Source organism: Triticum dicoccoides, chromosome 4B (assembly GCF_002162155.2).
Source record: "Triticum dicoccoides isolate Atlit2015 ecotype Zavitan chromosome 4B, WEW_v2.0, whole genome shotgun sequence".
NCBI classification, from domain to species: Eukaryota; Viridiplantae; Streptophyta; class Magnoliopsida; order Poales; family Poaceae; genus Triticum; species Triticum dicoccoides.
Genome location: NC_041387.1, coordinates 172,114,993 through 172,129,232, shown reverse-complemented (window position 1 = coordinate 172,129,232; position 14,240 = coordinate 172,114,993). Strand labels below are relative to the sequence as shown.

Sequence of the window (14,240 nt, the reverse complement as noted above, 5' to 3'; positions counted from 1 at the left end):
GAGGCGAACGGAGCGGGGCGGAGGCGGAGGCGGCCGGGGTCGTGGTGAGGCGGAGGCGGCCGAAGCGGAGGCGGACGCGATGGGGCGGCGCGGCGGCAGGCGACGGCCTAGGCGGGGGGCTGATCTACGGCGGCGCAGCGGCCGAGTGGGGAGCTGCAGCGGGCGAGGAGCGGGCGCGCGGTCGCGAGGCGGAAAGGGAATGAAGTGGCGGTTGGTCGTTTGGTGGGCGGCCGCAGTTTTACATCACTTGTATCTCGTGATGTAAATTTGCATCACGAAGTTTTCAATTTTACATCTTCGGAGGCGGTGGTCCAATTTATTTTACATATGGACCGTCTGTTGGGGCAGCGTTTTCTGCTCTCGAAGATCCAAAAGTTAGGTATTTTTACATATGGACCGTCTATTGAAGATGCTCTTATGGCGGTTTGCTGATTAATTCATTGTTTGGTGTAGATCTACGCCATTAGTTTTTGGCTTCTTTCCCTCTCTTGACATTAGAGAAATGTTAACGCGGTCAACAAATTCGATATTTTTAGTCCATTGACACTTTTGGACACAGAAGGAGTACTTCATAATATATATCCTTGCAAGAGCATATGCAATTCTTATAGCAAAAGAAAACGACCGATTCCATCCTCAAGTTTAAACTGAGCAAGATGTTCTATGTACCAAATTTTTTTTCAGCATGTGAGTTTGAATCGAAATGGAAGAACATCTCCAAGAAGATGACACGGAAGAGGAGTGAGCCTGGCTTGAACGCAGTGTTGCAGCACCGGGAAGTGGCATTGAGCAGAGTAAAAACCTTTCTGGATTGCAACCACCTCAACATCAATTGGCACTCAAGCTGACGTCGTTTCTCCAATTGTTGTATGTACACATTTCACTATGCAAGAAATTTACCCATTTACTTGTGAAGTTGGCGAGGCTTTTCTGCTTCCATAGTTTTGTACAAAGAAGGATCCCATGTCTTGCAGCTCAAATGAGCATACATAGCGAAATGATCATGCTGGCAATTGTATTTGCTAAATAAGAAGTCATCTGAATCGAGTGAGCTGGTGACTGCAATTTTTGTCATTGTTTAGCCTGGGATGGATAAGAGTGGTGTAAGATGTAGTATTATTGTATGATGATTGATCCCTTGCGTTGTTATGCTGAGATATACTCCACTTTTATCTCTTGCGTTGTTATGCTGAGATATACTCCAGTCTTATGAGTACTTATTTGCGTCTCTTTCAGCATTTTTCTAGTTCACTTATTTTGCAAGCAAAAGGACTATGAAATTTGAGCATGTTCATTGTATGAAAACACTTACCTAACTTTTGTTACCTCTGTACTAGCCTACAAAAACGTCTTATTTTGATACGGAGAGCCGCAACGTGCGCCTGTGTTATCTGACTAGGAAACCAATTCAGCCTGCAAGTGGGACAACTGCGAGCGTCCCACATACTGCCGCATCTTCCCACATAATTATGTGGGATTAAATGGGCTGTCCACATAAATTATACTCCCTCCGTCCAAAAATACTTATCATTAAAATGGATAAAAAGGCCCTCCGTCCGATTTTTTTTGAGAATATACCCACAAACTACATAAAAGAACAGTTGCACTGTTGCAGTCTAATAGCGTACAAATTTTGAGAATAACAGAACATATCCAAATACCAAAAACTCCATTACAGACTATTTTGAGCAGGATAGAGCATTCCAGTAGACGACTGCCTAAAGCCTAGATGGATTTTTTTTTCATTTGTACAGCCTAGCTAACCCCTCAAAGAAAGTTCATGTTTCAAACCAAGGAGAAAACAAAAGCCGTTCACAGTGCAAATTAAGCAGGGCAAATGTCTTTAACATAACAACATGGTGTAACACTGCCATTATCACAACCCCAGGTAACACAGTTTATGTTATTTATAAACTTCACAGTAACAGCACACTAGATTTGCAGGTTGATCATAGGGAAAACATGTTCAGGCTGTCAATAATCATCATGGGTACAATAATGCACTACTTAAATAGTAGCTCGCTGGAGTTCTGCCCACACATTGAGCTCTGAAGACACTGGGACTGGAATGCAACCAAAGCTATCATCGCAGGCAAAGATAGGTGACAAACCTGCACTGCAATGGAGCAATGATTAGTGGCAGTGAAATAGGCATGTAAATTCAATTTGCAAAATCAGCTTTGTCTTCGTCAGACTAAACACAAAAGGCAAAACAGAGCATAATTTCAACATGTACTTGCATGGAAGATTTTAATTCTGTTCTTTGCAAACACAGAGCAGAGCAGTGCCATATCAGCAAAATCAAGGGAGGTGCTGCTGTAAATGAATTATCAAGTTCGAGCATGAAGCATTTGATGGTCAACTTTTTTAATTATTCTCCTTCAGATGCATCACTCGGTAAATAGGCAAATAAATTCAGTTTTCATGACCAAACAAACCGTCTGTTTAGTTACTTTCTACTACCTCTGTTCCCAAATATAGCCAGAACGTCTTATATTTAGGAACAGAAGGAGTACTAGTTGAATCATACCAATGTTACAGCTGTAGATTACATAATCAATCAAATCAAAGTTATCTTGCTATGGTAAAATATTCCCATCCATTAATAAATCAATCGAGTTCTCCAATTGTTGAGGAGCTAGAACCTACCAACGAACAAGTAGCAAAGAAAAGCCATTAAGAAAAGTTCTCCTAAGCAATCCCTGGTGTTTTTGCTAACACTACAAGAATCAACAAGGGGATAAACCTCATCAACTAAATCGACCAATCTAGCACCACCATCTGAAAACTATAACTCACGGTAAAACAGAAACCCACAATTTCTAGTTCATTGCACTTCAGGTCAACATATGACCATGGTTCAAGAATTCTGACTTTGCATACAAACTGAAAATTGAACAGAAAACAGGCGTCTTCATGTTTGGCATAGCGCTAATAGACGCTTAATTTGAGATTCTCATCCCGACAACAGAAGGAGAACCATGTTCACATAGAAATAAAAAGGAATCATGTGTCAAAGGCGACGGGAATAATAATATACATGGCCGGGGTGATGAGGCTAGTTGTAGTAGAGCTCGAGGCCCATGCCGTCGTGGATCTCGTAGTCGCCAAGGGTGATGTGGTCCTTGTAGATGGTGTACCACTTCTGGATGCGGATCTTCTCGGCCCTGGTCCCGGTCTGCGCCGCCACGAGCTTCTTGAGGTCGCCGATGGTGTCGTCCTCGTTGCACTTGACGCGCACCTTCTTCCCCAGGCGGTCGTTGAGCACCACCTCGATCATCTTCCCTCCCGCTCGCGTCGATTGATCGATCGACCGACCAAACCCTAGCCCCGGCGAGAGCTGCAGCGCCCTTGTGCTTTTCAATTGAGAATCGGGGGCGGTGGTTTGGTCGCAGGAGGGAGCCGTCCTTGTCTTTTCTGTTCGTCCAGAGGGAAATAGACGGCGTAGATTCCACGCAGCCGTACGCCACCTGGTCTCGGCGTCCTGATCAGCACACGTCACCGCTGACGCCCTGCAGCCTTCTTTGATAAAACCGTCCGATTATATTACTACTATCGACCGGCGAAAAGCGTTCAGAACAATTTGTTTCCTTCCTTCACATGGCACATTAGGGCATGTACAATGGTGACATATCTCTTCCTAATCCTAATCCTATCCTAATAATAAAGCATGGATTGGGTCTTCGGATTCACCGTTAACAAATTTACAGAAACCCCTTTGAGTTTTATGGAAATAAACCCGCAATCCTGGTCACCGTTATCCGTAAGTTAGCGTGCCGCTTCGTTTTCCTGTTCTTCAGATGCCATCGCCTATCCCAACCGGCCACCCACGATCCCCAATTTCAGGCCGCATGGCCGCTCGCCGTCGGGTGCTACTCCGCCCCGAGCACCGTCAATGTCTCCGTTGCCTGCTCAGGCCCGCCCTCTTCATCCCCCTCCCCTCATCGTCCTCCATTGCCCCGAGCTCCCCTCGCCGCGCCGCAGACCACCTGCTCCTCCCGATGCACTGCTCACGCGCGGCCACGTCTCACCTAGTTGTCCACTCGCGCGTCTCCTAACTCGGTGGTCCGGCGAGCGGTGCCGGCAGCCATGGCAAACTGCCATGGGTGCGGCCAGTCCGAGCTCCAGTTTAGGCAGGTCGGTCCAAAAAGAAAAGAAAAAACCGTGACCCCGTCCTCCAATACGCCACCTGCTCCCATCCATTCAGCACCGCCACCCGCTTCAGCACCTGCTCGTCGGCCGCCGCCGTGCGGAGCGACCTGCCCAGCTCTTCGTCCCGCCTGCCTACGTCGGTAGGCTTTCCACCACAGCCACGCACCACTTTGCCTCCCCCTGCCCATTGCCTCCTACACAATCGCCTTGAATCACAGGAGCTGCATCTCATCTCTCTCCCTGTAGTGATGGTCACGGGCTGATGTTGCTGCTCCTCTCCATCAGGATCTATCTCTTTCTCTTTGTCTCTATCTCTCTCTCATGGATCGGCAACTGCATTCTTCCCAAATATGTGTGCCCCTCTGCTCTGGATATTACGCCCACAACATGTTTGATGTTATGCTTATGAGGAGTTGAACTTCAAGTTTTTCAAGTTTTTCTTTGGTGTAGGCATTCAGGCCTGGTGTAATTTCTTTTCAAAAGTGAACATGTTGTATAGTCCAATGTATCTAGGAAAATTAAGTTATGGAGAGTTGTTCATCATGTTGCTTGCATATTTTTTTTGTCTAACAAACTAGATACTTCAATTTTGGATATAAACATTGAGTAGGTGCTGAAATATTTCGCTAATAATAGTTTCCAACTTGCTTTTTAGCAGAACTACAGAACTATTTGCAGCTTTTAATTATGTGTACTTAAAATGGATTTGGTGTCCAGGACATGTGGAGTTGACATCGAGTTGAATTATGTGCTGATGTTCTTCGTTAGAATAATTTTTCTTCTCCTTTAAAAATGATGGACCATTGACTTATTTTTTTAGATGCTCAAATACACACACAAACGACATCCAGTAAGTGCTTGGACACCCGGCAGATTGAAAGTACAGAAGCAAAGATATCCAATACGAGGCCACGATGCCCGACAGAGACGCGGCCAATACGCTCCTAATCTTTATTTCTTGATTTTGGAACCACAAGTAAGAGCATGTTCATGTTTACTTATTATGTTTTTTTGGGAGAATTTTTGGGGATTTACAAGCTGAAAATATTGACTGTTTGAAAAAAAATGTTTTAACCAAAACTGTTTGAACAATGTTGCCCTGGTTCTGCATTCATGGAATTGCTAAAAAAGTTGAACAAGTTCAGTCAGAGTTTTGTCCCTGTTAATATTCAGTTCGAAGTGCCAGTTTGTTTCCACTTGCTCATCTTAATGTTGAACTATACATGTACTTATCTTTAAAGTTCTGTTGTCTTCATGAACTAATTAGATTTTTCAGCACTACTGAACTAATTGGATGCCATCTTAAATTACCTTCCCTTTGACATTATTGTACAGATTCCTGGAACACTGCCCAGTGTTTCAGCTGCGTACATGTCTACAACAATACTAGCAGATCTGAATTTGTGTTGCTAAGGTGTAGACTGACCTAACTTCGAGGGAAAAACATGGAGATTAGAGTGCCCTTTTTTCCCTTCCAATTCCATTTTTAGCAGCTATCAGACATGCATAGAAAATGTACTTTGGGCCTTGGAGTGCCGTGTAATAGGATAGCAAAAAACTTATGATGATCTGCTGCCATCGTGCAAGAGATATTTTGCGTGGATCCGCCATATCAATGTCAATTTTGTTCCAAGTATCATAATATGCAATTCCTGTATTCATAAAAAGACAAAGGGTCCTGGCGGTTTACCGCCGGACGGGTCATAATGCCCAAAATAGGCCGGATTGATAATCAAATCATAAAAATATGAAATTATACATACCGGTAATATAAGATCCCTAGTTAGTTGGCTGGCCAACTTGAATTGCGATAAGGGTGAAAAAACCCAAATCTGAATTATTTGTATCTCCATCATTTTCTGATGTCGTAGATTAAGTCATACCGGGTGATGATTCACGCCAAATGATCCGGGCTGTTGCCAGGAAGTCAACGCCAAGCCGGGTTAAGAAACTCCAGTTTAAAATGAAGGTCTGTCAACGTGTAGTTGCAAACCAAGCCGGTTTAAGGAATACTGGGCAAAGAAGATGACTGAGCAAACCAAGAAAAATCGGTTTAGCATAAAATGCAGCCAAAACTCAAATTAAAACCGTGTAGTCGAGGCTTTTTGGGGGCTGCCAGGCCACTGAGTTGAACCATTTAACAAAGCCTTTTAAGATGGACCTCCAACTAACCAATCACCGTTTTAACTTTGACAAGTGCAGGGTCTCAAGGAGAGTAACTGTCAAACGTTCGGAGGGCCATGCCAGGATGACCTGGATAGGAGTGTCTTACTTGATGAAGGCAGGTTAACCCGGGGTTTTAGGTAAATGTACCAGGCTTCCAAGCCGTGGGTCGATACCCAGCTACAAGGGTCCATTCAGACTTCTTGGTATTGGACAAAGGAGCCCCCAAGTAACGTGATGAGCTGTGCTCATTAGGTGCCTATGTTTGAGTTGTGCATAGCATCTAAACTCTCTTTGGCCCTTTGGGTGTGAAACTCCCAAGCTTTGTGGCGTGATAGCAGGTTTAACGGGTAGTACTCTGCTTTGTCAGCTGAAGCCCCCATGTAGCTCAAAGAATATTTGAGAAAAAACAGCAGAGGCCCCGCTTTAAAGCAAGGGTGCCGATTTATTTATTGATGATAATATATACATTGTCAAAATATGTACATAAAAAAGAGCCTGTGGCTCAAGTGTAGTAAGGCCGGAGGAGAGCTATGTTCCAGGGCCGCCGGGTCTCCTCCTCAGATTTGCGTGAGTTATCTCGAACGTCAATGAGGTAGTATGATCCGTTGTGCAGATTCTTGCTGACCACAAAGGGTCCTTCCCAAGGCGGGGATAATTTGTGTATGCCGGTCTGATCCTGGATAAGCCGGAGCACCAAGTCACCTTCTTGAAAGGCTCTTGTCCTAACCCGGCGGCTGTGATAATGCCGCAGGTCTTGTTGATAAACCGCCGAGCGTGCCAAAGCCATATTCCGCTTCTCATCTAGCAAATCCAGTGCCTCTTGGAGGGCTTGCTCGTTGTCCGCTTCAACGTAATTAGCAACCCGGGGCGAATCATGACGTATATCACTTGGGAGAACCGCCTCTGCCCCGTAGACCATAAAGAAAGGCGTGTATCCTGTTGATCGATTGGGGGTGGTGTTGATGCTCCACAACACAGAAGGTAATTCTTCCACCAAACAACCCGGTGTCCGCTTCAAGGGAATCATGAGCCGGGGTTTAAGACCCTTTAAGGTTTCTTGATGAGCTCACTCTGCTTGACCGTTAGATTGAGGGTGCGCCACAGATGCTAGGTCAAGCCGGATGTGCTCTCTCTGACAGAAATCCTCCATCTCACCTTTGGAGAGGTTAGTACCATTATCCGTGATAATGCTGTGTGGGTAGCCAAAACGGAAAATAATCTTTTTGAGAAATTGAACCGCCGTAGCTGCATCACAGTTGCTAACAGGCTCCGCTTCAACCCACTTGGTGAATTTATCAACTGCCACCAACAGGTGGGTCTTCTTGTCCCGGGAACGTTTAAAGGGTCCCACCATATCAAGCCCCCAAGTAGCAAAAGGCCAAGTGATGGGAATCATCCGTAGCTCCTGAGCCGTAGCTATATCCTCCGCACACCTCGTAACTTTCAATCCATGCCACGGGCTGTAAGTTGGCCTGTAATTCGGCACCTTCCTAGGTCCCTTAAAATCTTTGGGCAAACGCTCGTTACGTAGAGCCGGCACTAGACATGGGACTCCTCCGGTCCGGGTGGCTACACCTGCCTCGACAGTAGTCATCGGATAAGCCGGATACGGCTGGTAAGTCGTCAACTGGGCCGCCTGCTTAGCTGCCTGCTTAGCCGCTCGCTCAGCCTCTTGACGTATTCTGTCTTGATCTACCAAGTTAAAGGCCTCATGGCGCGCCGGGTTATGTCCACCTGGCTGGTCACGGCGCCTGACGTTACTTGAAACGGCCACTGAATCCCTGTGCCTGCTGTAACTCGGGCTTCGGCTTGGACGAGGGGTCGAGTGGACCCTGTCCCGGCTGTATGAGTATGCCTCCTGCTGTGCTAAGGCCGTCTGAAGAAGTTCTCTGACCCGACGGGTTTCAACCGCCGCCGGAGAGTCACCATCAATTGGGATAGCCGCCAATCGTGCTGCTGCCGCTATCATGTTCTCCAACGGGTTACAATAGTGACCCAGGGGTGTTAGTACATACTGAGGTGGCGCCGTGTTTACGCGGGGAGGTCCCATCACCTGCAGTTGAACCGGCGCGCCGTCCTTGGGTGTTGCAACACGGTCCGCTCCTGCACGTGGAGAGAGCCACGGCGGGTTACCTGTACGCGGGGAGAGCCACGGCGGGTTACTGGGCCCTGCTCGTGGCGTGGAAAAGAGGTTTCGAGTGTCATAAACCGGGGGGAGCCGAGACTGAGTCTTCTGATACCTTCTCCTCATGACCTCATTAGACGCGTTCTGATTTTGCGTGAGCCGGAAAGTCTGTGCCTGGATCTGCTTAGCCCGAACATCCAGAGGTGCCCGCTCCGCCGTTATCCTGACATCTTCCGCTGTCAGATCTTCCTTAGCCTGCGCCATATCCAATTTTAACTGTGCCACCTCCTCATCATGACGATCTTGGTCCACTGGGTTGACCACGACGATTAACATAGTGGTCAGATTATTTGTAAGATCCATCAGCACCTGAGCCGGCGAGCGCACATGGCCTCCTGCCCCGGCTGCTGTTGCCCCGGCGGTCATGGCTGCCGCAGTTGTAGAGTCTTGGATGGGTTGTGTACCGGCCATGTAGATTCCAACCCGGTCGGCGGCTCGAAGCAATCCGGAATACTGCTGCCATCGGAACAGCCCCCAAGCCCGTCCTCTTGCAGTTGATACAACGAATCTATCTCACCTGTGGATGACCCGCCATCAGAGTAGATGGCCGTCTCATCGCCAGATGCAGATCCTTCAGAGGGCCCTTCATGGAGGCATCCCACGAAGGCGTGCTTCACAGCAGGCGGAGCCCGTGCGGGTTTCGCGCGCTGAGCTATTTCGATAAGGTCGGTGCAGTTTTCCAGCTCAAGTCCCGGCTCGCCGATATTGCCGATGAAGACGTGAATCCTGCCGAAGGGGACCCGGTACCCATACTCAATTGAGCCGGCCTCGGGGCCCCAGCCTGCGTCATCGATGTAGAGCCTGCCGCGATGACTCTTGGTCATCCGACCCACAGCGTATCACTTGAGCCCTTCGAAGCTGCCCTTCAAGAACTCAAATCCACCGTGCGCTAGCCCCATGGTGGGCGCCAACTGTCGTGGCATTGTCACGACAGATGTCCTAGTGATAGGACTTAGTCGTGGAGCCATCGCAGCTATGAAGCTTGAAGGGGTTAATCGGGACAAAGGACACGAGGTTTATACTGGTTCGGCCCCTTACGATGAAGGTAAAAGCGTACGGTCCAGTTTTGAGTGGGATTGCTTATGTCTCGATAACCAGGGAGCAAATCGCTTGACCTAGGCACCTAGCTCTCGAGTTGATGTTACTTGCCCTGAACCGCCGCTAGGTCGTCGCTTTATATACATAGGCCGATGCCCAGCGGCTCTACAGAGTCCTGGCCGGCTGATAAACAGTGTCCGGCTCGATCTCTTAATATTTCTTGCCTTACAACACAAGTCACACATATATGGCGGTTTATCACTACAGGCCTTAAATCGCCTCTGGGTTTTGGGCCCTTACTGAGCCGCCACCTTCAACCTCGGTCTTGGGCTTCAAGAATACTCATAGGTATAACCCGGCCCCTCCTGGGCGGGTCATACCTAATAGTTATATCCCCAACACTTGTGAAAACTCTTCTGGTTCTCACAGATTAAGGAAGGCATAGACTCAACCCATCGGGGTATCTTAGGAACATATACCACAAACTTAAAGAGTAACTAACATAAGCTCAAAGGTAGAGCATGGTTGACCAAAGGAGAGGATACAATTTACCAAAGGCATTATGTATCGGGGAATAACTCACAAGGTGATTAAATATGAGGGGCACTGTCGGATAATGATCCAACAAAGGATGTGGTGGTCCACAAGGGATCTAATGTGAGCATCAGTTCCCAACCAGAAGAAGAAACAATGCAAGGAGATCAGATTATAGATATATCTGGATAACTTCAAAGCTTGAATACAAACAAATTATGATTTCCAATTCGAGGGATCAGAAGCAGAGGCTCTGATCAAAAGACAAGTAGTTGAATAAACGTAGATCGACAATCAATCAATGTTTGATTGCCCGAGAACCAGCTCATGTCCGGGGTGACGTCTGAGCCGAAGGTAATTTATAAGGATCAACTAATGATTGCGTGCATTCGCGCACCAGTTCCATCAATGGACTCAAAATGATAGTGACAAAGGATGCCAATAAGATTACTAGACTTATGGGATTAACCATAATGCAAGCAAGCAAGAATTTCAAGAGCAATAGGCTGCTGAAGATTTTCAGAAGATCGAATAGTATTTTGAATACTTGTGTGAAACACAAGAACAACTCAGGATGAACGAATCCCTGGTAGGGGTGAGTAATTATCCATAGGGTATTCATAATTCTCACCAGGCGACAAGGAACTGTAAGGCAGTAGGCACAAAGTATTCTCGGAACAACGAAGAGTATTTCGAGGCAACTAGGGACGAAGGTATGAATGGCAAGGATATGTAGTTATCCGTAGAGTTGACGGTGAAAGGCAGTTGCGAAAGCGATGAGCACCAGTTCTCAGGAGAACATTGCAAAGTATCTTTAGAATCTTCTAGTGAAGGAGGTGATCATCTGAAATGAGGGGCTCCCCGGTAGGGAGTAGTAACGATAACCTAGAGTTAGGGTTAGCAAAATCATTTAACACAAATAGAAGAGAGATCAGAATCCCAGAGTATAGACGAGGAACAAAAGATCCTAATACCACCCAATGGCAATGTGGGCCCATAAGCCACACAGCCATGTTAGTAAAAAAAATCAATGACTAGACTCAACTTCGGACAAGGAGTTGGAAAGGGGGCTACCTACAGGCAGTCGGCTCTGATACCAACTTGTGACGCCCCTGATTCAATCGTACACTAATCATACACAAATGTGTTCGATCAAGATCGGGGACTCACGGGAAGATATCACAACACAACTCTAGACATAAATTAAAATAATACAAGCTTTATATTACAAGCCAGGGGCCTCGAGGGCTCGAATACATTAGCTTGAATACAAACGCATCAGCGGAAGCAACAATATCTGAGTACAGACATAAGTTAAACAAGTTTGCCTTAAGAAGGCTAGCACAAAAGCAACATGATTGAAAAGGCAAGGCCTCCTGCCCGGGAGCCTCCTAACTACTCCTGGTCGTCGGCGGCCTCCACGTAGTAGTAGTCACCCTCGGGGTTGTAGTAGTCGTAGGTGGTGGAATATGGCTCCTGGACTCCACCATCTGGTTGCAACAACCAGAAAGAGGAAAGAAGGGGAAAAGGGGTAGAAAAGCAACCGTGAGTACTCATCCAAAGTACTCGTAAGCAAGGATCTACACTACTTATGCATTGGTATCAATGAAAGGGGTAGTATCTGTGGACTAATTGCAGAATGCCAGAATAAGAGGGGGAGAAGCTAGTCCTATCGAAGACTAGGATCTTCTGGAAACCACCGTCTTGCAGCAAGAGGAGGGAGTAGAGTAGTATAACATAAGTCATATTTATGTTGTTGTCAACGCCCCGGGATCCTTTCTCGACTCCCGGAGCCACATATCCATTTCATGCCTCAGCAACCATTTCTAGTTGTATCGATCCGGATACAACTCCGAGTGTCCGTTATCGTAGGACAGGCTATCGATAGATGTTTTCTTCCCTGCAGGGGTGCACCAACTTACCCACCACGCTCGATTAACTCCGGCCGGACACACTTTCCTGGGTCATGCCCGGCCTCGGCCAAACAATACGCCGCAACCCAACCTAGGCTTAATAGAGAGGTCACCACGCTGGACTAAACCTATGCCCCCAGGGGTCTTGGGCCATCGCCCTGGGAACTCCTGCATGTTGCGTGGGCGGCCAGTGAGGAGACCTAGCTACCTCCTTAAAAAGGCAGGTGCTTACCAGTCCAACCCGGCACGCGCCGATCAGTCGCATGACGTCTAATTAGCTTCGGCTGATGCATACGACGCAGAACTCCCATACTATGCCCACGTGATGGTTAGTGCTATGAGGCCAAAGGCCCATCGGATCAAATATCCAAGTCATAGTCGATAAGGAGAACGCGGTAACGAGTAGAGACTCATGATCGATGCGACCCGTCGCCCTGTTTCGAGGACTTGTGGCTAGGGCTAAGAATGCCCGGCCACGCCTCATAATTATCTCGGGGGCACCTTCCAGGTCAACCCGACTCCACATCACTCGCAATTAAGCTCGCATGGGTACCCCTCTGGGCCGACCCATCTTTATTAACATGGTTCCATGTAAAGTCATAGTAATCATAGATCCGTGTGTCTACAACCAAGGGGAACCCTAAGGAACCACCCTCGATGGATTCCACTCGATGTAATCATCAAGGTGAACATAAGAGGAACCACCCTCGAGGTTCACACTTGAGGGGTTGCATGACAGAGTCGTATCGGAAGTGGTTAAGGGGGGATCACCCTCGATGACCATGACCGAATAGCTACACTACAGAGATCTCATCAGGAGTGATGTATGAGGTACCACCCTCGGCACTCGATGTTAACTCTGTAGAGTCGAGCAACAAAAGGGGTGTGATGTGATGTGAGGTGTCGGGCTCTGGTCATGGATCATGTTGATCGAGTCGTTGATGATGAAGGAGGGGCAATAAGGACAAGGTGGGGGTCACTTATGGATCACTAACCAACCTATACTAAGCAGTTTAGGATAAATAGATAGGTAACAATAAGCAGGTTACAAAAGCAGGCTATGCATCAGAATAGGAGCAATCAATTATAGTAGCAAAATCTAATGCAAGCATGAGAGAATGGAATGGGAGATATCGGGATGATCGGGGGGGGGGGGCTTGCCTGGAAGCTCAGCTGAAAGGGAAGAAGGGTCGTCGTCGACGTAGTCGATCACAGGGGCAGCATCAGCCTCGGGGTCTACCGGAGAGAAGAGGGGGAATAAACAATAAATATAAAGCAAGCATAGCATCACAAAGCACAATGATACGTCTCCAATGTATCTATAATTTTTGATTGTTCCATGCCATTATATTACCTGTTTTGGATGTTTATGGGCTTTACTATGCACTTTTATATTATTTTTGGGACTAACCTATTAATCGGAGGCCTAACACAAATTGTTGTTTTCTTGCCTATTTCAGTGTTTCGAAGAAAAGGAATATCAAACGGAGTCCAAACGGAATGAAACCTTCGGGAGAGTTATTTTTGGAATGGAAGAAATCCAGGAGACTTGGAGTAGACGTCAGGGAAGCTTCGAGGAAGCCACGAGGGTCCAGGGCGCGCCCCCACCCTCGTGGGCCCCTCATGGCTCCCCTGACCGACTTCTTTCACCTATATATATATATATATCCATATACCCCGAAAACATTGAGGAGCACCATATATTGGGAGTTCCGCCGTCGCAAGCCTCTGTAGCCACCAAAAACCAATCGGGACCCTATTCCAGCACCTTGCCGGAGGGGGGGGGTCCCTCACCGGTGGCCATCTTCATCATCCCGGCGCTCTCCATGATGAGGTGGGAGTAGTTCACCCTCGGGGCTGAGGGTATGTACCGGTAGCTATGTGCTTGATCTCTCTCTCTCTCTCTCTTGTGTTCTTGATTTGGCATGATCTTGATGTATCGCAAGCTTTGCTATTATAGTTGGATCTTATGATGTTTCTCCCCCTCTACTCTCTTGTAATGGATTGAGTTTTCCCCTTGAAGTTATCTTATCAGATTGAGTCTTTAAGGATTTGAGAACACTTGATGTATGTCTTGCCGTGCTTATCTGTGGTGACAATGGGATATTCATATGATCTACTTGATGTATGTTTTGGTGATCAACTTGCGGGTTCAGTGAACTTATGCATAGGGGTTGGCACACGTTTTCGTCTTGACTCTCCGGTAGAAACTTTGGGGCACTCTTTGAAGTACTTTGTGTTGGTTGAATAGA

The 14,240-nt window shown here is 47.2% G+C and overlaps 2 protein-coding genes across 3 annotated transcripts in view; one reads left to right on the top strand and one right to left on the bottom strand.

Annotated features, from left to right (window-relative positions):
- LOC119295626 (structure-specific endonuclease subunit slx1-like) overlaps positions 1 to 1,176 on the top strand; it is a 3,495-nt gene extending 2,319 nt beyond the window's left edge. Inside the window, exon 3 of the mRNA XM_037574064.1 lies at positions 685 to 1,176. Within this exon, the coding sequence (XP_037429961.1) occupies positions 685 to 848 (164 nt within the window). The 3' untranslated portion in view covers positions 849 to 1,176. The remainder of the gene's footprint in view (positions 1 to 684) is intronic.
- Positions 1,177 to 1,824: 648 nt separating this feature from the next.
- On the bottom strand, positions 1,825 to 3,414 carry LOC119295624 (ubiquitin-like protein 5). Of its 2 annotated transcripts, none has more exons than XM_037574063.1 (2): positions 3,041 to 3,414; positions 1,825 to 2,111 (listed from the first exon to the last, which is right to left on the bottom strand). In XM_037574063.1, the coding sequence occupies exon 1, from the start codon at positions 3,278 to 3,280 to the stop codon at positions 3,059 to 3,061; it is 222 nt and encodes a 73-aa protein (XP_037429960.1). In that variant the 5' UTR covers positions 3,281 to 3,414; the 3' UTR covers positions 1,825 to 2,111; positions 3,041 to 3,058. The 2 variants fall into 2 exon arrangements, with proteins under 2 accessions (XP_037429960.1, XP_037429959.1); XM_037574062.1 differs by having other exon boundaries at positions 1,825 to 2,116; positions 3,041 to 3,413.
- Between the last annotated feature and the right edge of the window lie 10,826 nt (positions 3,415 to 14,240).